Below are 22,861 nucleotides of genomic sequence, written 5' to 3' on the forward strand. Positions count from 1 at the left end.
AACTTCCAGGAATGCATTCTACCCCAACCGGAGGGGACATCTCTTCTGAAACAAATCTTTAAATGGGGCCCTAGAGACTACAGTCCTGCTGATGTGCATTTGTTGTAATTATTAGGCCGAATACTTTGCATAGCTGTCGTTAAACATGTGTATTGTATTTAATACGTATTAATAGGCTTGTCATACCTAAAAGAGACAACAGCCTCCCACTGCTTAAACTGGACAACTCGCTCAGTAAATTCTCGGAAGCCACAGACTTGTTTCTTTCCCAGTCACTACCCCTGCCTTTGGTGGTCCCCTGAACACTGCATATTCTACTACATCAATGTAATTATTCAAGCTTATTTGCAGCATGCACCTGTCCCACCTACCACTCCGATTAGTAATCAATTAATAGAAATGAGAGACACTCCCAAAGTTTTACTAGCTTTTCATTTAAAGACATTTCCTGCAAGATGCAAATATTTGATTAAACTGTTGGAAAATAAAATTCTATAAATCAGACATCTACACAGGTTATAAAAATAAATAATTATATTTGAGGCAATGGAAAAAGAAAGCTTTTATTATTAAAAGGAAGTACACAAAACTACCTTTGTTTTCCTCATTCTGATCAGAGGAAAAAACATACTTACGTGGCAAGGCAGCACACATTCTTTTTTCCTGTCATGCTCAGGCGAACTGTGGCAAAGGCCCGGTCTTGATTCATCATGTCGGACACCTGAGATGGGAGGTAGTTGCTAGCAGCAGTAAACATCTTTCCCATGTACGAAGACCATGTTGGCGAGTTCTCATCACAGCCACTCAAAGAACAAACAGAATAAAATAACTAAATATATGTTTGTTGTGGAGGAAAAATTAGACTGAAGGGGCGCATAGTCATTGAGGGGAAATGTAGTTATTGTGTTTGAAATGTTTTGGTATGCTTTTCACTTTAGAAATATAACATCTATCTTAGAAATAGCATAAAGGGTTATTAAGCATATCAGGAAAACCAGATAAAGGTTCCAGTGCACAACAAAGAACAAGAAGGTTCAGAGTGATGGTTTCAAAAGTGGCGGTCACGTACCCAGTAAGATTTGACAGTGCCACATACACAGGAAACTCCATAAAAGAATAAGAGTTGAATTCAAAAGTGCTGAAAAGTATTGGGGAAGACAAGAATGTAGTGAAATGAGACTTTTATTTTGGGAATGTATTTGGATGTGCACAATAATGAACAAATCAGAGTAAATGTCAGATGTTGTGTACGCATTGATTCAGCTCTGCTATGCAAATTCAATTGTCTATTAATGCGTCTCTGTCTTTGCACTGTGACCATTCCGTGGCAGCCTCTGCTCAGTGAGCCATCCCTTAGCATACTGTTATGATGGGGTGTCTTCAATGAACAGAGAATTAAAGATGTAATGATCAAGTTTCCTCTTGCCGGATTCCAGATTCAAAGATGTCCTAATTAAGAACAAAGGTTCTTTATTTACTATATTTAAAATGTCATTTCTACCACAGTGTGTACGCACAAATACACAAGAGAAACTCTGAATGGCACCTGTAACAAGTAAATCCAGGAAGAAGCAGAAAAACACTACACATCTTTTAAATTTCAAGCCTCAACCCACAGACCTCTCTGTCTCCCTCATTCTATGTACTCTCAACGTCCCTCTTGGTATTTCTAAGACCACCCATCCTATCCTTAAATATAACCGCCTATTTATATTACATGGATGCCTCTGTTCTTAACTGTGCACATAAGAGGAATACACAGAAGAAGAAATTGCGTTTGTTTGGTTATTTCCTTTCAGAAAATGTTCCTCATTTAATTCTACAGTAACGTATTCAATATTTATTTCTTGGTTTCATAACAGTAAATTTTCGGTTGGATAGCTGTAGTATTGTGAAATGAATTATTCAGTCAGCAATGCTTCATGCTTCTCATTGCAACAAAATGTATGACTGACACCCTGGGATAATCCACATACTGTACATTCAGACAGCCTTAGCATGTTAAAGGTCATGTTTGGTATATTTCAAGCCGTGAATATATTTTCTATATTATTATACACTAGCAAAATACCCGCGCTTCGCAGCGGAGACGTTGTGTGTTAAAGTAGTTATGAAAAAGAAAAATTTTAAAAATGTTGTATTACTAAAACCTGGTTGCCTCCCGGTGAGTCCAGCGCCTTCTCTGAATTGTTGCCGTGTGGCTGCTCGTATTTTAATTCCCCGCGGCTCTCAGGTCGTGGTGGAGGTTTAGCAACTGTCTTCAAATCCAGGTTCGACTGTAAACAGCGGTTTCTAGCCGTTTCTTTCTCCAGCTTTGAACTGAGTCTTTTTGAGTTGGGATTTCATAAGTGACTTTTCTGACTTCTTGGCAGAATTTATGGCAAAATATGACCAAGTTTTAATTGTAGGGGATTTTAATATTCATGTCTGTTGTACTGAGAAGCCTTTGGTGAAGGACTTTTTAGATTTAATGGATTCTTTTAGTCTAATTCAGTCTGTAACTGGTCCCACTCAGGAATGTAGGCATACGCTGGATCTTGTCTTTTCTCGCGGTGTATCTGTTCTTAATCTGGAAATTGGTGATGCAGTATTTTTAGACCATATGCCCATTTTATTTGATTTTGTTCCTCTCTGTCACTTTGCTAAACCCCATGCACCTGTTCGGCGTTGCCGTGCTCTTAAATCTTCCACTGCTGCTCAGTTTTCTGCTGTTTTTAATTACGAAGTCACCTCACAGCCCTCGGTGTCTTCCAATACTGAGGAGCTAACACTTCAATTCTGCTTGCCAAACTGCTCTGGACTCTGTGGCACCATTAAAAAGCAGGCAACTAAAGCCCTGCTCCGAGCCGTGGTTAAATGCTAATACCCGTGCATATAGACGGGAGTGCAGGAGAGCTAAGCGGAGGTGGAAAAAGGACAGGTTGCAAGTTTCTTTTGAAATATTGAGAGAAAGTTGGTCATGTTATCAGAATGTTTTGAAAGCTGCAAGATCAAAATTTTTCTGAAGTTATTGGCTCCAACTCTCACAACCCCCGTGTACTTCTTACTTTGGGTTCTGTACTTAATGTTCGTGAACCTGTCTTTCTGAAAGCCTCTAGGGAAACTTTGGATAAATTTCTTTCCTTTTTTGGGAGAAGGTTGTAAGCACTAGGGCCCCTCATTTCACCACCTTCTCATGATCCATCCATTTTAATACCCTGTTTGGCTGTGTTTGACCACTTCGAGCCTGTCACTCTCCCCTTTTTACAGCAGCTCGTTTTCAGTATGAAGCCATCTGGCTCCCCCTTTGATGTTGTCCCTCCTCGACTTCCTAAGGAGGTCTTTTCTACCTTGGGTCCTTCTATTCTTACAATTATTAATAGTAGTTTAACCTCTAGTGTGGTGCCTAAAAATTTTAAACATGCTGTTGTGCAACCACTGCTGAAAAAAATGGGTCTGGACCACTCTGTTATGTCTAACTTTAGGCCTATTTCCAAACTACCTTTTTGTCCAAACTCTTGGAAAAGGTCATCTATACCCAACTGAAGTCCTTTCCGGACGAACATGCAATTCTGGAAGTGTTCCAAGTCCGGGTTTAAAACTCACCACAGCACTGAGTCCTCTCTGTTAAGAGTTTTTAATGATGTTCTTTTAACAGTGGACTCTGGTGACTCTGTACTACTTATGCTTCTGGATTTAACAGCTGCCTTTGACACGATAGACCATGAGATCCTCATCTCCAGGCTGGAGCAGTGGGTGGGCATCACAGGTTCAGCTCTCCAATGGTTTAGGTCCAATCTCTCAGATAGAAGTCTCTGTGTCAGTATTGATGATTTTACTTCCACCTCTGTTGCCCTCCCCTGGGGGGTACCACAGGGCCCCATCCTGGGACCTCTTCTGTTCTCCTTATACCTTCTGCCACTCGGCGCTATTTTTCGGAAACACAGTATTTCCTTTCCTTTATGCAGATGATTGTCAGGTTTATTTCCCTCTGAAGCGCCAAGGCCTATGTTCTGTCCAGCCCCTGCTTGACTGCCTTATTGACATAAGGAGTTGGATGGCATTAAATTTCCTTAATTTTAATGAGAACAAAACAGAAGTCATGCTATTTAGATCCAATAGTAGCAGTGGGCCTCCTGCATCAACCTTTCCACTGTGGCTCAATTTGATAAAACCACAATCACAAATTTAGGTGTGAAAATGGATCCAACTTTGAAACTTGATAGCCATGTGAGCACAGTGGTAACATCTTGCTTTTTCCAGCTGAGGCGGCTGTCAAAAATCAAGCCTGTCTTGTCTAAGCGCAACCTTGAAACAGCGATACATGCTTTTATAACATCTCGTCTAGATTACTGCAATACGCTTCTTTTTGGAATTAGCCAGGCCTCCATTGCTCGCCTACAGCTGGTACAAAATGCTGCTGCTCGATTTTTAACTGGCACAAGAAAGCATGAGCATGTTACCCCGATTTTGGCTTCCCTTCACTGGCTTCCAATTAGTTTTCAAATTCAATTTAAGATCCTTGTATTTGTTTTTAAATCCTTTAATACAAACCGGATTCCAAAAAAGTTGGGACACTAAACAAATTGTGAATAAAAACTGAATGCAATGATGTGGAGATGGCAAATGTCAATATTTTATTTGTAATAGAACGTAGATGACAGATCAAACGTTTAATCCGAGTAAATGTATCATTTTAAAGGAAAAATATGTTGATTCAAAATTTCACGGTGTCAACAAATCCCAAAAAAGTTGGGACAAGTAGCAATAAGATGCTGGAAAAAGTAAATTTGAGCATAACGAAGAGCTGGAAGACCAATTAACACTAATTAGGTCAATTGGCAACATGATTGGGTATAAAAAGAGCTTCTCAGAGTGGCAGTGTCTCTCAGAAGCCAAGATGGGTAGAGGATCACCAATTCCCACAATGTTGCGCAGAAAGATAGTGGAGCAATATCAGAAAGGTGTTACCCAGCGAAAAATTGCAAAGACTTTGCATCTATCATCATCAACTGTGCATAACATCATCTGAAGATTCAGAGAATCTGGAACAATCTCTGTGCGTAAGGGTCAAGGCCGTAAAACCATACTGGATGCCCGTGATCTCCGGGCCCTTAAGCGACACTGCACCACAAACAGGAATGCTACTGTAAAGGAAATCACAGAATGGGCTCAGGAATACTTCCAGAAACCATTGTCAGTGAACACAATCCACCGTGCCATCCGCCGTTGCCAGCTGAAACTCTACAGTGCAAAAAGAAGCCATTTCTAAGCAAGATCCACAAGCTCAGGCGTTGTCACTGGGCCAGGGATCATTTAAAATGGAGTGTGGCAAAATGGAAGACTGTTCTGTGGTCAGACGAGTCACGATTGGAAGTTCTTTTTGGAAATCTGGGACGCCATGTCATCCGGACCAAAGAGGACAAGGACAACCCAAGTTGTTATCAACGCTCAGTTCAGAAGCCTGCATCTCTGATGGTATGGGGTTGCATGAGTGCGTGTGGCATGGGCAGCTTGCATGTCTGGAAAGGCACCATCAATGCAGAAAAATATATTCAGGTTCTAGAACAACATATGCTCCCATCCAGACGTCATCTCTTTCAGGGAAGACCCTGCATTTTTCAACAAGATAATGCCAGACCACATTCTGCATCAATCACAACATCATGGCTGCGTAGGAGAAGGATCCGGGTACTGAAATGGCCAGTCTGCAGTCCAGATCTTTCACCTATAGAGAACATTTGGCATCATAAAGAGGAAGGTGCGACAAAGAAGGCCCAAGACGATTGAACAGTTAGAGGCCTGTATTAGACAAGAATGGGAGAGCATTCCTATTTCTAAACTTGAGAAACTGGTCTCCTCGGTCCCCAGACGTCTGTTGAGTGTTGTAAGAAGGGGAGATGCCACACAGTGGTGAAAATGGCCTTGTCCCAACTTTTTTGGGATTTGTTGACACCATGAAATTCTGAATCAACATATTTTTCCCTTAAAATGATACATTTTCTCAGTTTAAACTTTTGTTCCGTGATTTATGTTCTATTCTGAATAAAATATTAGAAGTTGGCACCTCCACATCATTGCATTCAGTTTTTATTCACGATTTGTATAGTGTCCCAACTTTTTTGGATTCCGGTTTGTAGTTGTGCTCCTCTTTATCTGTCGGAACTGCTGCACCCTTATGTATCGTCTCACCCTCTCAGGTGCTTTTATGTGTTCCCAAGGCACGATGCAAACTCCAAGGCAAATGAGCCTTTTCAGTTGCAGCCCCAAAACTCTGGAACAATTTGCCGTTGCACATTAGGCAGGCTCCTTCGCTAGCTGCATTTAAATCATTTTTAAAAACACATTTTTACTCTCTGGCTTTTAACCGAGTATGGGATGTTGGCTAACTGTGTATATATATATATATATATATTTAATTTTTTTTTTATTAAGAATCTCTTCAGTTCTTATGTGCTTATTTGTTTATGTGTTAAAGGGTATTGTGTGTCTGATATGCTGTGTTTTTATTGTACAGCACTTTGGTCAGCCTTGACGTTGTTTTTAAAGTGTTTTATAAATAAATAAAATAAATAAATAAAATAACGTAACATGATTTGTCAATGTAATTGTTTTGTGACTGTTATGAGTGTTAATGTCATCAAGGATTTGATTATCATTATTTCTTTCAATCAGGTTTGTATTTGGAGGATGTGTTGTGTTCAAGTTATATTCCGTGTTTGTCAACCGTTGTAAAGATAACAGGTTTTATTCATTGAGGTGTTCACTACCCAAATCGGTATTCGTGAATCTAAGATGTTTAACAGGCATTCCCGGTATTAAGTTGTGGATTTGCCTGCAAATATTTAGTGGCAGTGTGTTTATGAACTTAATTTAAACTTAAGCTTTACACCTTGCTTTCCTATTGATATGTCTGCAAAGGCTTGTTCAGATTCAGAGGGTTGTTCCTTTCTTACTGCATCAATAAGCAGCTCGTCTTCCTCTTTATCTGAGACATCACACACTGCATGCACGGGTTTACCTTTCCCAATCCTGCAAAGTCAGTTCACGTGAGCTGCTTGGAGTACATGCATCAAAGGTTCTCAGCTGTGCTTGTGCTATCTTGTGCAATCTTGCGATGTTCACAGCTTTATTTAATGTTAGCTCAGACCTGGCACTTAAAAGTTTCTCTCACACTTTTGCTGAGTTTGTGCCAAACACTAGTCTATCCCTGACCATCTCATCTTCGTTTGCATAAGCACAGTCCTTCACCCGCGAATATTTAGCGGCAGCATGTCTATTGGATTGCTGCTGATGGACGGCCTTTAATGGGCAGGCACTCAATTATGTGGGAGGCGTGATGATGAGAGACGCAACTACGCCTCACACCGCGACCAAGCTGCAGGCTATGGCCGTATATATGTACGCAAGTAGGTTCCAGTTATGACCGTTACGCATAGAATTTCGAAATGAAACCTGCTTAACTTTTGTAAGTAAGCTGTAAGGAATGAGCCTGCCAAATTTCAGCCTTCCACCTACATGGGAAGTTGGAGAATTAGTGATGAGTCAGTGAGTGAGTCAGTGAGTCAGTCAGGGCTTTGCCTTTTATTAGTATAGATTTAAAAGTTCCTTGTCTGTTCTTGCAGCTTATAATGTGGCTAAAGGGAACACGCCTCTTCAGGTGCATGCAAAAGCCTTAAAACGTAACATACAAGTCCACATTGAAGCAGCAAAGGCTTTGATTTAAGAACATGTTTTCCATGTGTATGAACCATCCTTGTGTTAAACAAAGGAAACTAGAAATAGTTCCAAGAATCAGTGATAAAATAATTATGTTTCTTTTTGGTAAGAAACATTTCCTGTCGGCTTGTCCACTCACTGCCTCCATCATGGTAGTTTAGACATACATAAGAAATTTAATCAGCACAGTACTAAATCTGTGTCTGAAGCTGTTCCAAGAAAATCATTGGAAAATGCACATATCGAGGATTTGGGAAGCTCTGATCGATCGTGACTTGATCGAAAATTGTCTAAATTTCACTAAAAAAAAAAGACTCGATTGGTGATAGTTAAAAAATCCCCTTGCAAAAAAACCCCAATGTTTTCAGCACCAGCTTTTCTAAGCTTTATGGTAATTTAGTTGTAATGCTCCTACACACAAGGTATTATGGTTGTTGAGCCAGCAGTGGAAGCTTGTTTTATCAGTGAACAAGAGGTGATTGGTATATTAGCCTTTATGTTAAAAAAGTACAGTGATAAACTGAGAAAAAAGTAATCAGAATTGGTCCTGTGGAACTAGGCAAACAGCAAGTAAACATACTTTAATAAAGTCAGATCTTTATTTTGTCCATTAAATTAAAACAGACACTGGTCGAGTGTGGACGGTGTGCTTGTTTACAATGCAGGAGCTTACACTTTTAATTGGAAAAAGATAAAGACTAATTTGAAATTGCTGCTTAGTAAGGAGCACTTATTTGTAGCTGTGTGTCAAATAGCATAAGCTTTGGTAAAAAACAACTACTACATAATTAAAATTAATCCATATATTAAAATTAATTTAAATACTAAAAACACACTTTAACATAGGACATGACATTTCTACTTGTCTGGTTATGTAAAAAGTTTTCAAACATGATAAAAGGGCAGATCAAGTTAACATGAAATCGGTGATCGGCCTTAAATAACCTCATTGGAACATCCCTATCCAAAATGGTGAACAGAAACTTAAAAAGATGAACTTTCCAGCGGTAATCACGATAGCCTAAAGTTATTGCTTGTAGCGCTCAGATTGGATGTGGACACTTAAGTGAAAGACCTCCTGAAAGCCAACCTGCGAGTTTATAGAGCTCATTTCTTCATGGACTACTTGCAACTTAAGTAGAAAGGAAAATGTGTTCCTGGTTGTCCATCACTTAAGCCATCTGGTGTTCCAGATCTATTTTGGTGAGCCAATTCACTGTAGTTGCAAGTGGAGTGGGCTGAAATGCACAGCTGTAGATTAAAAACAATGGCAATGTTGCTTACTAGCAAACTGAATTCTGCATAGAGGAGTACCTCTTATGTAGGGCAGCAAGGTAGAACAATCATTAGTGGTGCTGCTTCATGGATCTAGCGTCATGGGTTTGAATATACAAAACCGTAAAGATAATATGAACTGGCGATTCCACATTTGTGCGACGTGAATTATGCATGTATGTATGTATGTATGTGTGTGTGTATGTATGTGTGTCAGTTGTTCCTGTGATAGGATGGCACCACTTTACTGCCTTTCACACACTGCTGCAGAGGGAGAGACAATTGGTGAGATAGGCTGAAAAGTTAGATTTCTTTTAAAATGGCTGAACCTCTCAAAGGGTTTCGTTACTTTTTCTTAATTCCTTTCTAAAGTGATACATATACATCATTTTAAAATATTTGTGCAATCTCAAGACATAGTTTAGTATCTAATAACATTCTTGTCCTGAAAAATGGACGTATTTGATAAGCTGGTCTTTTTTCATGTTTGAATCTTGGTACCCTTCAGCCCCATTGAAAACTAAAAGAACAATAATAAGATATTAGATACATATAGATACACATATATATAGATACACATATATATAGATACACATATATATTTATTTATTTATTTATTAGATATTTGCCCAGCAGGGATGCGTAGAAGGATCAGTAGACGGATTATACCTTCCCTGGGCCACGGGAACGGAACATGGAAGCTCAACCCAATTGGGGCCCGTTGCCACCACAAGGGGGCGCCCAGAGTATTGAGGATCCCTGGATGGAATACCAGGGAAACCCGGAGTGCTTCCGGTTGCTCATGCGGCACTTCCGCCACACCAGGAAGTGCCACAGGAAGATCGTCAGAGAGCACCTGGAGCACATTCGGGTGGATATAAAAGAGGCCGCCTTCCTCCAGTTACTAGCTGGAGTTGGGAGAAAGAAGACAAAGCTTGGAGGAGTAGAGGCGGTGGAAGAAGGACCAGGAAGAGGCCCGGACTTTAAAGGGTGTTTGGTGTAGGGGCACGGTGTTGTGTGCGGGACTTTTATTGTAAATAAACATGTGTGTTCGGGACTTCTGGTGTCTGCCCGTTTGTGTCCGAGGCTACTTTCCACAATATACACATACGTACAAGAATAATAAATTGCTCCTTCAAAGTTAAGAGGGGGCATCTTGAAAATATAAAATGAATTACTTGTAACAATGTAATTACGATGGATAATCTATTACTTATGTAGTTAAAAAAAAAAAAAGTTAGTGATATCAGGCAGAGAGATGTTGCCTCGGTTAACTCTAAACTGACACGGTGTGTGTTTGTGAGAATGGCCTATAATGGAACTGGTCTCCTATTCCTTGACTGTTCCATCCAGGAGAGATTCTGTCTCCCAGTACCATCCGAGTGGAGCATTTGGATTCAGACCATGGAAGAACACACAAGGACTAAACTGGCCCACTATGACTGCATGTAAATGTGTCTTGTGATGACGTGTCTTCCTGTCCAGGATTCATGCCTGTATTGTGTACATTTGCTGTCTGATTCGGTGCTGCATACTCTTTTACCACAACTGGACAGGCCGATTAGACAATGTATGGATGGATGAAAGAACAGAAGTTCAATACTGATGAATGAAACATTGGTTTAACTTTTGAATTCATAAAAATAAAATATACATTTTACCTTAGATTTACAGCAATGTGCTGTTTACAGTTAAAAGATAACGAACAGCGTTACCGCCAAGAAAGCCCACAATGAAAGATCTCTGTTGCCCTCTTGTGATGAACTACTGAATTGACAGCAGTCTGAATTGAACTGTCCTAAAGCTGGCATTTTGTTATTGAAAATACTGAGAGCACATTATACAATTTATGATGTATGTGAAGTAGTAAAGAAAAAAATGCTTCAAATCTAGAATCCCATCTACTCCAATGTGTGTCTTCCTTTTGAATGTGTTACCTAAATAATGCTACACTTTGTTTTATGTGTACATATATATTCAGTTTTTGCAGAAGTAATTCTGCCAATTACAGTGCTGAATGCACAACGTTTTGTATCAGAACAGCCATGCAGAGTGGCTTCAGTAACTGCATTTGCTTAGTGCTGTTAACGGTTGTCATCACTTACAAGTGTTTTTACTTTACACTGTGCCAACTAGATAGATACTTTATTAATCCCAAGGGGAAATTCACATAAACTAATGTGCCATTGCACTAACTAAAACATGCAAACAATTCCAATACAAGTTCTGCTTTGTACAGCACCTTAATATGCTGGTCACTACAGAAAGGTGCTATATTATATAAACAGCACAGCGAAAAAAAACAAAAAAAAAACCCAAAGACAGAATATTTTCATTATACAAATTCAATCCTGAGAAAATCTGTCCATCATCTAAACCTGCTCAATCCTTTGCACAGTGAGCCACATCCAGTTAGAGAGAGTCATACATTCAACTTAATACATTAATGCAAAACAAGTGAAACTGGCTTTAAAAAGCATATATTCAACAACCAGTGGCAGACACTGTAACACCCCTGCGGACTGCCTGTATACCTTTGTGAAAAAGTAAGTACACCCCATAGAAACTGTTGACATTTTCAGCGTATTTGAACAGGTAGGCAACAGATCTTTATACAAAAAGTGCCCAAGGATAACGGTGATATACTTAAACAACACATAAAAATTATTCTCATAATCTAGACTTTAAAAAATGCTGTGATGTCATCATGCCAAGATCAAAATAGCTTCCCAAAGCTCTCAGATAGAAACTTGCCTATGAGTCTGTCAAGGGATTTAAAATGATTGTCAAATTATTTGAAATCAATTATTCAGCTGTGAGGAAAATCATCCACAAGTGGTGCAAATTTCAAATGGCTATTAATTTGTCCAGGACTGGCCGCCCAACAAATTCAACTCCAGAGCTGACCATTGATTGTCTCTAAGAGCCCCACAATTTCATCGCAAGTTAAAAGTTAACATTTGCAGTAGTTTGCGTCAAGGTGCATGCATCTACAATCAGAAAGAGATTTGAGGAATTTGACCTGCATGAATGATGTGCCAGGTCAAAGCTTTTGCCGTCTAAAGAAGAAAATTAGAACAAGACTACAGCTTGCCATTGAAAATATAGGCAAAGACCAGGCCTCCTGGAGCAATGTGTTCTGGACAGATGAATCAAAGGTAAGACTTGTTTGGCCACAGTTACAGTAGACATGTCTGGTGCAAAACAAAGACAGGATTTCAGGAAGAGAACCTCGTCAAATGTGAAGCATGGTAATGGAAATATTAGGATTTGCAGTTACTTTGGTACCTCAGGGTCTGGGCAGCTTGCAGTCATCAAGTGAACAATGATTTGATCTTAACAAAGTGTGCTTGAGCAGATTTGAGGTTATCAATCTGAAAGATGAACTTGATCTGGAATTGGGTCTTACAACATGATAATGTACTGAAACACACTAGCAAATCCACCAAGAAATGCCTCAAAAAGAAGGAAAGTTGGGTTATGAACCAGCCGAGTCATAGCTCTGATTTGAGTCTCACTGAAATGTTGCGAGGGGATATGAAATGGGCAATACATGCAAGAAAATCCAACATCATCTTGCAACTAAAGGAATTTTGCATAGAGGAGCGGTCAAAAGATTCACTGTATCGATATCAGAGGCTGGTGGGCAGTAATGCAAAATGCCTGCAAGAAGCCATTTCTGCTAAATGGGGCAAAACCAGCTTCTGAGGCAAAGGGTGTATTTACTTTTTCCCCTAATACACCATTACATCTCTTTGTATTTTTGTTGAATAAATTATCGAAAAGGCACATTTTATTTATTTATTTATTTTAATTCAACTTTATCTGTAGGCACAATTTGCATAAAGATCTACGGTTTCTCTGTTGAAATATGTTGAAAAAGTCAACAATTCCATGGAGTGTCCTTACTTTTTCAAATGACTGTGTAACAATAGGAGACCCCTACCAGCCAATCAAGACACAGATAAGGCAGGGTCCAGGAAAAGAAAACAAACAGACAATCCTTACCTTGGGCTGTGCTGTTCCAGTTTGAAGATATGAACTGTTTCTGTGTTGCTGGATGCACAAAGAAACTGGGTGTCTGTACTGAAAGCAAGGGAGCTGATACTGACATATCTGCAAGGGACAAATTTCATAAATAAGAACCTTTTTATGCATTATAAAAGCTTTTATTGTAAGAGTGAGATTCTTCAGCATTCTCTAAGCCCCTATAAATGCTTTAGGTGACAATTCATATATTTCTATAATATTTATTTTCACTTTAACCTGAAATTCTGTCTCAAAGATTGATTTTTTTCTTGGTGCGAGGTAAAAATTACATGCATATTGTCTTTACATATTTAGTTTTTGTCACTGGCACATAATTTATATGGTTTGACCTTGACAGAAACTGAAATAAAATCTGATTAGATTAAATTATAAAAGGACACTCAATTTTGAAATAACTCGAGTGAATACATTATAGAACAATAGCTATTACAATTAAAACAATTTTAAAAAATGCAAAAAAAACACAGCTGAATAGGAGAATATGATCAAAATAAATCCAAAAGAAGAAGAGTACAGCTAATTATATTGTAATGGGGCAGAACGAATGAAAACAGGCCCAAAGAGTACACAAATCCTACTGGCAGTAAAACAAAGTAGACAGAGGGTGTGGAGCTACAATTAAAAGACAAAGGAGAGCTGGAGAAGTGGACAACGCGATAGGGAAATTAACAGAGACATTAGCATGAAGTGTAGCACCGTTTAGGCTAAAAACACAACACGTGTTGATGGATATGTTGAGGTCTCAAGCCAGAAGACAAGGAAAAGATAAAGAAACAAGTGAAGAAGTTAAAAAGGAAGAAAATAAATGAGCACAAAGACCAAAAAAGACTAAGACACCACCTAATGAACTCACTAAAAAGGTCCACTGACAAAAGTGGAAGGATAATATGATAACTAATAAATAAGAATCACAGAATCGTACCATGGATGTCACTTGGAACTGGTTAAGGTACGCTTTGAGTTGACAAGATGTGTTTGCAGATTATTTAAGCCGATGTATGCATATTATTGAGGTTACCTTCACTGTCATAACCACCTAAAATAGTTCTTTATTAGACACTATATTGTTTCTTAACAGATAATCCTAATGAGTCCAGTAATGTAGCAATGAATATATTTGCATTTTGACACTGATGTGGACTTTCCGAGTTTTTGTAATGAATAAATAATGCTAAAAAATTCATGTTGTGTTTCTTTGGTAACGAACAGCATATGAGCTTCTTACCTTTTCATTCCCCGGCGAAATTCATAAAGTTTTAGCCCTTCTGGAATGGTGAACACCCGGATAACAGTACCCTGTGGCAGAAAAGAAATTCTCAGAAAAAGAACTGACCATTCCCTTTAATTTTTGGGGCCCTCATTTTGGATTCACATGTCATCTTGGCTACTGTACAGAATGCAATAATTTTCCTACCTGCGACAATGCAGTTGTATTTATCTTTTATACTTTAAGTAACCGACTACCCCATTTTTATATCCCAATTATTTTCCTCAAAACCCCAATTTCCTTTAATAATCTCTAATGGAGTCTATCCACAGAACAGGACAGTAGCATGTAGTATTTAGCCAGCTATCCACAATCACGGCTAAACCACCTAAAAAAGGCAAACTGGAGAAAGCTGTGGAGCCATTTCTGTTTTGTGTTCTTCAACAGTTATTACAATAAGTGATTAAAACTGGTCATTTGTTGAACATGTAGTGTAAAAAACATTTTTTTTATTTTATATAATTAATTTTATAAAAACATTTTTTAAATAAGTTAGTTCCATTATTATTTACAAAGTTTATAGAAGCTAAAGGCAACAAAATTCTCTCAGACGTTTTGCCAAGTATTAATTACCATCTTTCCTAACAAAAACAAGGACCTATTAGAATGTACATCATACAGACCAATCTCACTTCTGAATAATGATGTTAAGATACTCTCCAAACTTCTAGCCAGAAGGATTGAGAAAGTACTTCCTTCTGTAATATCACAAGACCAAACTAGATTTATTAAAAGCAGACACTTAACTTCTAACCTTTGACAACTGTTTAATATAATATATACACCCATTAAATTTAACACCCCAGAGATCTTATTATCTTTCGATGCAGAAAAAACATTTCATATGGTTAAATGGGACTAATTATTCATCACTCTCCACAAATTTGGGTTCAGCCCAAACATATGTGCATGGATTAAACTACTTTACGCTAAGTACAGAAGCCTTAGTGTGTATTAACAACATTATTTCAGACTTCAAACTAGAACATGGTACTCGACAAGGATGCGCCTTATCAACTTTGTTCTTTGCAAGTGCCATTGCTCCATTAGCTGTATACTTTAGAAATGTAGCACAGATAAAGTGCGTTCTCGGAGAAGGACTTAAACAGAAACTATTACTATATGTAGATGACATGGTACAGTATACATCTAACCCACAAAATTCTGTGCCAGCAGTCCTAAAAGCATTAGCTGATTTTCAAGAGATACATGGACTCAAAATCAATTTGAATAGAAGTGTGCTTTTTCCGTGAATTCTCTAGCACATAATATTGAACTGGACATCAATCCATTAATTTTATTACATCAGTTTAAATACCTAGGAGTAAACATTACAAGCAAATATAAAGCTCTTTTTCAACAAAATTTTGCTGTCTGCATGGAAAAAATTAGGTGGACAAGAAGTGAATAGATGGTCTACCCTCCATCTTACATTAGCAGGGAGAATCAACATTGTTACATGACCATCCTTCCCAAGCTTCTCTTCCTATTTCAAAGCATCCCCATATACATTAACAAATAATTTTTTAAGAAAATGATGACTCAATCATAACTTCATTTATCTGAATTCGAAATATCCACGCATCTAAAGGGCGACTCGACAACAATAAAGCAGAAAGGAGTATGGCACTACCCAGCTTTCAGTTTTATTACTGAGCAGCAAATATACAAGCTTTGAAGATCTGGACATTGACACAAATCAATGAATATACACAAGCCTGGATTACAATAGAAATAAAATCTTGCAGTACTTCTTTATATTCCCTGCTCTGTACCCCAGTTAATACAAATTAACCGTCAACACTAATAATCCAATTGCCCTTCATTCTCTCAGAATATGGAACCAATGTAGGAAGCACATGATAAGAGAGATACTTTATATGTTACACCTCTACATGACAACCACCTTTATCCACCCTCTCAAACATATACACTATTCAATGTCTGGAAAAAGTCCAGGAATAAAACACTTAAGAGACGTGTACATAGATAATGTCTTCACATCCTACAAACAACTGCACTTCAAATTCAACTTCTCATCAACAAGCTAGCAAGCTAGAAACTTTGCTAAACAGAACCTGCCTAATTTTCCTCACCTCCTACCTTGTTCTATTCCAGAATAAATATTGATAAGTCTTGTAGACTCAGATAGCATCTCTACAATTTATATTTTGAAGTCCCTTCCTTTCAAAGACTCAAGAGTACATTGGGGAAAGGATCTGTCACTTTAAGTTTGACTTGCTTGTATGGAATGTTATCTGCTTCTAATTAAAATCAATTAATAAATAAAATTTAAAAAAAGATGGAAGAGGACGGTCTAATATTACGGGATCCAAGATCAGGCAGGCAGGTTGGCACATTTGAGGAAAGCTATGGTGGTCCCTGTATACAGCTGGACCCAAACAGACAGAGTGTCATTTTGTATGTTTTTGCACGGTTACCTTCTTTTACTCCACCTCTGTGTACGACTACTTGTAGAAACATATGCTTTGAAATAAACAACTGATCCATACTTTCTATATATTTATGTGGCTCCAATTTGTAGTTTTTTAAAGGTAAGCTGACAGTTTAAACTTAAAGTAGGACAACCCAGTTATTTAAAAGATCACAAGTTCAGGAAATAAAAATAAAATTGACATAAATGGAAAGGTACCCTCTCAGAGGCGCTGGCAAGTTTGGTTCCTGATGAACTGAAAGTTATAGCAGCGAGAGGACTGTCATGAGCAGGAATCATAGTCACCGTTCTCTAAACAAAACAAAAACAAAGTTAATACAAATAGAAAATAAAATTTAGCAAAGATCTATCATATGTTAATTAAGCAACAAGATAACAAACAATAACTGCTCAAGGAACAAGTTAATCCATAAGACCAACACACCTCAGAATATCAAAGTGATAAAATACTTAAAAGTAGTAAATAACATCAAAATAAACAGCTGATGAAGGCTGGTTATGGGATTGAAATATGTGCAAGTGAGTCATGAGGCTTAGCATAAGCACAATGAAAAAAGAAATGCACCACTGTGGACAGACTTACCCCGTACTGAGAGACAGAGACAAACACAAACAGCAGCCATTGGTCAGCAAACAAGCCAATGCGAGTCCCATTACTGTGTTCAATAAACATAATGCAAACCGCTTTATTCATAAAGTTTAGAAATAGAGGAGACCTGCAGCAGCAAATAAGTATGTGCAAAGATAGCCTTGAAGAAAAAGGCAGCCAGAACTCTAAAGATTTAAAGGCACAAAGAATAAACTTGAACTGGCAACTAAGAATGGGCCCAAGTGAGTATACATCATGTCTGCTTAATTATCCAGTACCGGCGGTCTTGACTTAGAATGCAAGGTCCATCAGATGACCAGTGACACATCTGTAATGTCTTGCATTAAGGATTTACTTCAGCTCGTCCCAGAGCAACTCAAAATGACCAAGGTTCTGACTCCGACTTGGCCATTCTAAACATGCTGATTTTCTTTTGTTTAAGCCCATCTGTTGTTGATTTTCTTCTCTGTTTGAGGTGATGATCATGCTACATGGACAATGTCCTTAATCTTCAGACAACACGGATTACCTTTTGAATGTCCCAAAAAAAAAAAAAAAAACTTCAAATGTATTGTTCTCTCAAAGCTGCCAAAAAATGATGTTCTCTCCACCATGCTTCACTGTTGCAATAACAGTTTGGTGTTGCTCTGCACTTCTTTTTTTGTTCAAACTTAACTCTACATACTTCTCCACAAAATGACCTCCTCTCCCATTTCCAGTTTTTTCTTTTCATGAAGTTATGATCATAAAGCCCTTACCTCACAGAGTGTTGTACAGATTTTTTTTTGCAGTGTCCTCACTCCTAACATTTAGGGCCTATCTGTGGACTTGTTGAATCCCATAAAGATTATACAATTCAAAGGACTACACAATTTCTGTTCAACCACTGGATATCTTCAACTGTTTTTCTTGAGATCCTCTGAAATTTCTTTGGATATGCCTAGGTTATATTCTAGCAGACCTATGTTGTGGAGAGCACGGCACCTCAAGGAAAAGTGGTGGCTCTGAGCCGAAGGATCTACACTGGTATCTGGAAGGTTGCCAGGTCCATTACTACCAGAAGGGATCCTACTCCATTGGGCCAAAGTCCTTAGCCTGAAAATTGTTTCGGAGGCACTGTACAATGGCTAAACCTGCTCTCTGACCTCCAAAGGTCATGCAAAAGGACAATTTCCCCTCGGAGATCAATACAGTGTACCAAATATCAAAAGCTCACACCTCGCTTTTATTAACTTTGTATTGCAGCTTACATATTTTATCCTTTTCACTGAATATTTAGGCAACATGTTAAAAGATAGGCAATTGGTATAAGTAGACCTTCCATTTATTATTATAACATAAGTGGATATTAGATGACATTTTAAGAGCCAGTTCCACAAGTGAATCTGGAAAAAAATCACAATGAATTCACAAACTTTTTCTCACAAAGGAACAGAAGAGTAGCAGATCAGCTTGTCGTTACTTACCAGATTGTTAGCATCAAAGATCAGAATTTCACCAATAGTCGAGTTGCCAGGATAAGCCAAGTATGAGTTAGAATGGTTAGTGGAGAGTGCACAAATACCTAGATAAACATGGAGAAGTCACAGTGAGTTACAGATGAAAGCAAATATTAACCTTAAGAACAACCAGCTCCCACTGTAAATAAACTGGGATTTACCCTTCACAGTACAAACAAATCAAGTTCATTTTATACAGCATGCTTCAAGTGTGAACACCTTCTGAAGGCACGTCACAACATTCAGTTCCAGATCATTTTTACAACTGGAGCACTGACCAGACTTGGCTGCCAGTCACATGAGGGGGTGTTTGAGGCGAGTGATGGAATTGGGAGAAAACTTTCATGTTAAGTTTCATGTTCAGATTCATGTTTAACTTGCAAGCAACTAGCATATTGAAATAGCAGGGTTTTTTTTTTTTCTTTCTATAATAAATAGTTTAAAATAAAAAAGTATGTGCATAAAGTATAGAAAAGAACTGCAAAGTCAGTCAGCATCCAACCCGCTATATCATAACAAAGGGTCACGGGGTTCTGCTGGAGCCAATCTCAGCTAGCACAGGGCACAAGGCAGGAATAAACCCTGGGCATGGTGCCAGCACACCGCAGAGAACTGCAAAGTAAAAATATGAAATACGAAGAACAGCAAATAAGACTCGACACTCTGAGCATTAATGAATTGAAAAGTCAATATTAATTTCTGAAACCCTATTGTAACACAACATTATTATGGTTTAAAGGATAAATTTGTTTTTTTCTTTTCATGATTACAGTATATATTAATTTGCCATGGAAAATTGTGTCCTTAAGTGCAGTTTTTTTATTTATAAATTTAAAAGATTTCTGCATTCATGAAGTTAAAAATGGCATCTACAGGGTTCCACTCCAAATGTGAAAATAAAAGCCTTATAATATGAAACTCTGTAATATCATCTTACATACAAACGTCTACGCATGGAAGTGTGTGTGTACTGTCTGGCCCAGAAGTGAAAGGTGGAGTCGGGCAAGAGCTCCACCTCTGAGGAAACAGAAAACACGCTTAGCCGCTAATAACACAAGCAACGCCAGCACGTTGGCAAAACGAAACCTCAGAGGAAAGACAAGGCAGCTTAGCTGCTAACATCAGCAAAATGGTATCCCTTTAACTTTTTCCTCCCGCTGCCAATACACAAGCAAGGTGAGCACATCGGCAAGACGAGTCCTCCTAGGAGACAGACAGAGAGATGCCCAGAGTAGTTCCTTTCAATTGCCTGACATGTGTACATTTCAGTCCCCAAAACCAGAGACAATTTCAATAGTTTCTAGGACCCCAGGCTTTTTACAGCACAGGCTTAAATAGCTAGTATAATATAAAACTCCGTATTAATGCCCATGGCTTTGGCTTAGGATGAACAATAAGCTCACATATTCAGACCCTTCACTTTCTGCACATATTATTGAGCTGTTAATTTAATTTTAAAAATCATTTAAAAATTTTTAATTTTTAAATTTAATCTCCCTTGTTGCTTCATAAGTTGCCAGAGGGAAAGACCCTCAAACCAACTGCACTGTGCTGCACTCCATTCCAACCAAAGCCAAAGTGAGGAGCTCCTATTCTCACCAGCTGAAGTCCTCCCTTACCACTGTCTGCTGAGACCTGACAGTGATTAAAATGGTGCTGAACACTGCCATGAGCCTGCGCAGCAATAGAAATCACAAACAGTTCACACTTACACATGTGCCGCTCGGCATTAACTAGTGTTACAGAGAATCGGCTTTCACAAATTGCTTGCCCTGGTTTGAATAGACTGCGTACTATACCAGATGATCCCCTCAATGTGGCACCAGTCTATGCACCAGCTTCACACAGTAAGTATAAACCAGGGTTAAGGAGCCTGCACACACAGAGTCACAGGACTGGATAGACTGAATCCTCAAGAAGCCATTACTACAAACAACAAGGGGTGAGTAATAAACCAGTGATCATTTCTGGGTGGAGTATTCCAATAAGGCCAACTTTGTGCCTACCTCTCCTATGCGTTCAGTCTGTCACTAAGGCTTCATAGATCATCTCCTGTGTGGAAAATGATTCCTGTTACAAGGAAGGCAGTTGCCTCTTCACCAAATGACTACAGACCAGAGGCCCTTATGTTCCACATCATGAAGACCTTGGAGAGGCTGGTCCTGGACTATTCTAGTCTTCTTGCGAAGGACAACTTGGACCCACTGCAATTTGCCTATCAGAGGAGAGATAGTGCGACTCAAACCACCTACAACTAAACACCAGCAAAACCAAAGAGCTGGTGGTGGATTTTAGGAGGCCCAGGCCCCTCATGAACCCCGTGATCATCAGAGGTGACTGTGCAGAGGGTGCAGACCTATAAATATCTGGGAGTGCAGCTGGATGACAAATTGGACTGGACTGCCAATACTGATGCTCTGTGTAAGAGAGGACAGAGCCGACTATACTTCCTTAGAAGGCTGGTGTCCTTCAACATCTGCAATAAGATGCTGCAGATGTTCTATCAGACGGTTATGGCGAGTGCCCTCTTCTACACGGTGGTGTGCTGGGGAGGCAGCATAAAGAAGAGGGACACTTCATGCATGGAAAAACTGGTGAGGAAGGCAGGCTCTATTGTAGGCACGGAGATGGACAGTTTGACATCTGTGGCAGAGCGACGGGCGCCGAGCAGGCTCCTATCAATCATGGAGAATCCACTGCATCCACTGAGAGGAGCAGATTCAGCGACAGACTGCTGTCACCGTCCTGCTCCACTGACGGACCGAGGAGATCGTTCCTCCCCCACACTATGTGACTTCAATTCCACCCGGGTGGGTAAACGTTAACATTATACAAGATTATAGACTGTTACACCTGCCTTGCATTCGCCACCTTGCACTGTGCTTGTATTGCTCTTTAATTAATATTGTTTTTATCAGTATGCTGCTGCTGGAGTATGTGAATTTCCCCTTGGGGATTAATAAAGTATCTATCTTTCTAAACTACTGCAGTTATCTATCAGCACCACAAGGTTTATGCTCATCTGGACAAAACTTGCAGCACTGTGAGAATTAATTTTTTTTTTTTTTTTCCCCCCCCAGCACTTTCAATACCATTCAACTTAGGGATAAATTCAGAGATATGCAGGTGGACGAGCCTATGATGTCCTGGATAATGGACTGACTATCTGTAGCACAGACTACAGCGTGGGAGACTCAAGGTCAGTGGGTCTGCTATGGATGTGAGCAACACTGGAGCACCACAACAGTCCCGTCTCCTTTTCTCTTCACACCTTCGACTACACATAGAACACCTGGTCAAGTCACTTGCGGAAATTCTCAGATGATTCTGCACTTATGAAGTGTGCTGATAAAGGGGATGGGACAGAGAAGAGGAGTCAGGTGAAGAAGTTTGCTTCTTGGTGCACAGAGAATTGTCATCAACTCAACAACTGGTTATTGCCTTCTGCCACACCAGAGGGCCACTATATCCAGTCTCAATTCAGGGAGTGTATATTGTAGTTGTGTACTGCTACAAGTACTCAATAACAGCCTGGACTGGTTTTGTAACACTGAGGAACTATATAAGAAAGGACAGGACAGGTTCTTTTTCCTTAAGAGACCGTGTTCATTTAATGTGGGACGTGACATCCTTCACATCTTCTTTAACTCTGTGATGGCCAGTGTCACTTTCTACAGTGTGATGTACTGGACTGGTAGTATCACTTCAACAGAGGCCCACCAAATCAACAAACTAATTAAAAGGGGCAAAGTGAGTTATAGGATGCACTTTGGAACTCCTGGAGGTTATAGGAGAAAATTAAAACAAAACTGAGTGCCATTATAAACAATGTTGCACATCCGCTCTGTAATGCACTGTCATTGAGGACTTTTAATTAACACTACTCAGAAAGACATGTTTTATAAAAACTGAGAACTGTGGCTCAGGAGTGCTAAACACTACACTGCACTACTCTACTCTGGCCTCCTACCTTAACAGAAGAATGTTACCTACAAATGCAAATTACCGCAAAAAAAGAATATGTGTTT

The 22,861-nt window shown here is 39.1% G+C and overlaps 2 protein-coding genes across 7 annotated transcripts in view; one reads left to right on the forward strand and one right to left on the reverse strand.

Annotated features, from left to right (window-relative positions):
* arsg (arylsulfatase G) overlaps positions 1-22,861 on the forward strand; it is a 211,358-nt gene that overhangs the window by 187,433 nt on the left and 1,064 nt on the right. For all 3 annotated transcript variants that reach the window (XM_039739870.1, XM_039739873.1, XM_039739871.1), the window contains one exon: positions 21,914-22,861. This exon is cut by the window's right edge and continues 1,064 nt beyond it. In XM_039739870.1, the coding sequence (XP_039595804.1) occupies positions 21,914-21,995 (82 nt within the window). In that variant the 3' untranslated portion in view covers positions 21,996-22,861. The remainder of the gene's footprint in view (positions 1-21,913) is intronic.
* Positions 1-22,861, reverse strand: part of wipi1 (WD repeat domain, phosphoinositide interacting 1) — a 72,880-nt gene that overhangs the window by 16,623 nt on the left and 33,396 nt on the right. For all 4 annotated transcript variants that reach the window (XM_039739875.1, XM_039739874.1, XM_039739877.1 and 1 more), the window contains 5 exons: positions 18,801-18,898; positions 16,944-17,036; positions 14,249-14,319; positions 12,982-13,089; positions 636-803 (listed from right to left, as the gene is read on the reverse strand). In XM_039739875.1, the coding sequence (XP_039595809.1) occupies positions 636-803; positions 12,982-13,089; positions 14,249-14,319; positions 16,944-17,036; positions 18,801-18,898 (538 nt within the window). The remainder of the gene's footprint in view (positions 1-635; positions 804-12,981; positions 13,090-14,248; positions 14,320-16,943; positions 17,037-18,800; positions 18,899-22,861) is intronic.

Source organism: Polypterus senegalus, chromosome 17, assembly GCF_016835505.1.
Source record: "Polypterus senegalus isolate Bchr_013 chromosome 17, ASM1683550v1, whole genome shotgun sequence".
NCBI lineage: Eukaryota > Metazoa > Chordata > Cladistia > Polypteriformes > Polypteridae > Polypterus > Polypterus senegalus.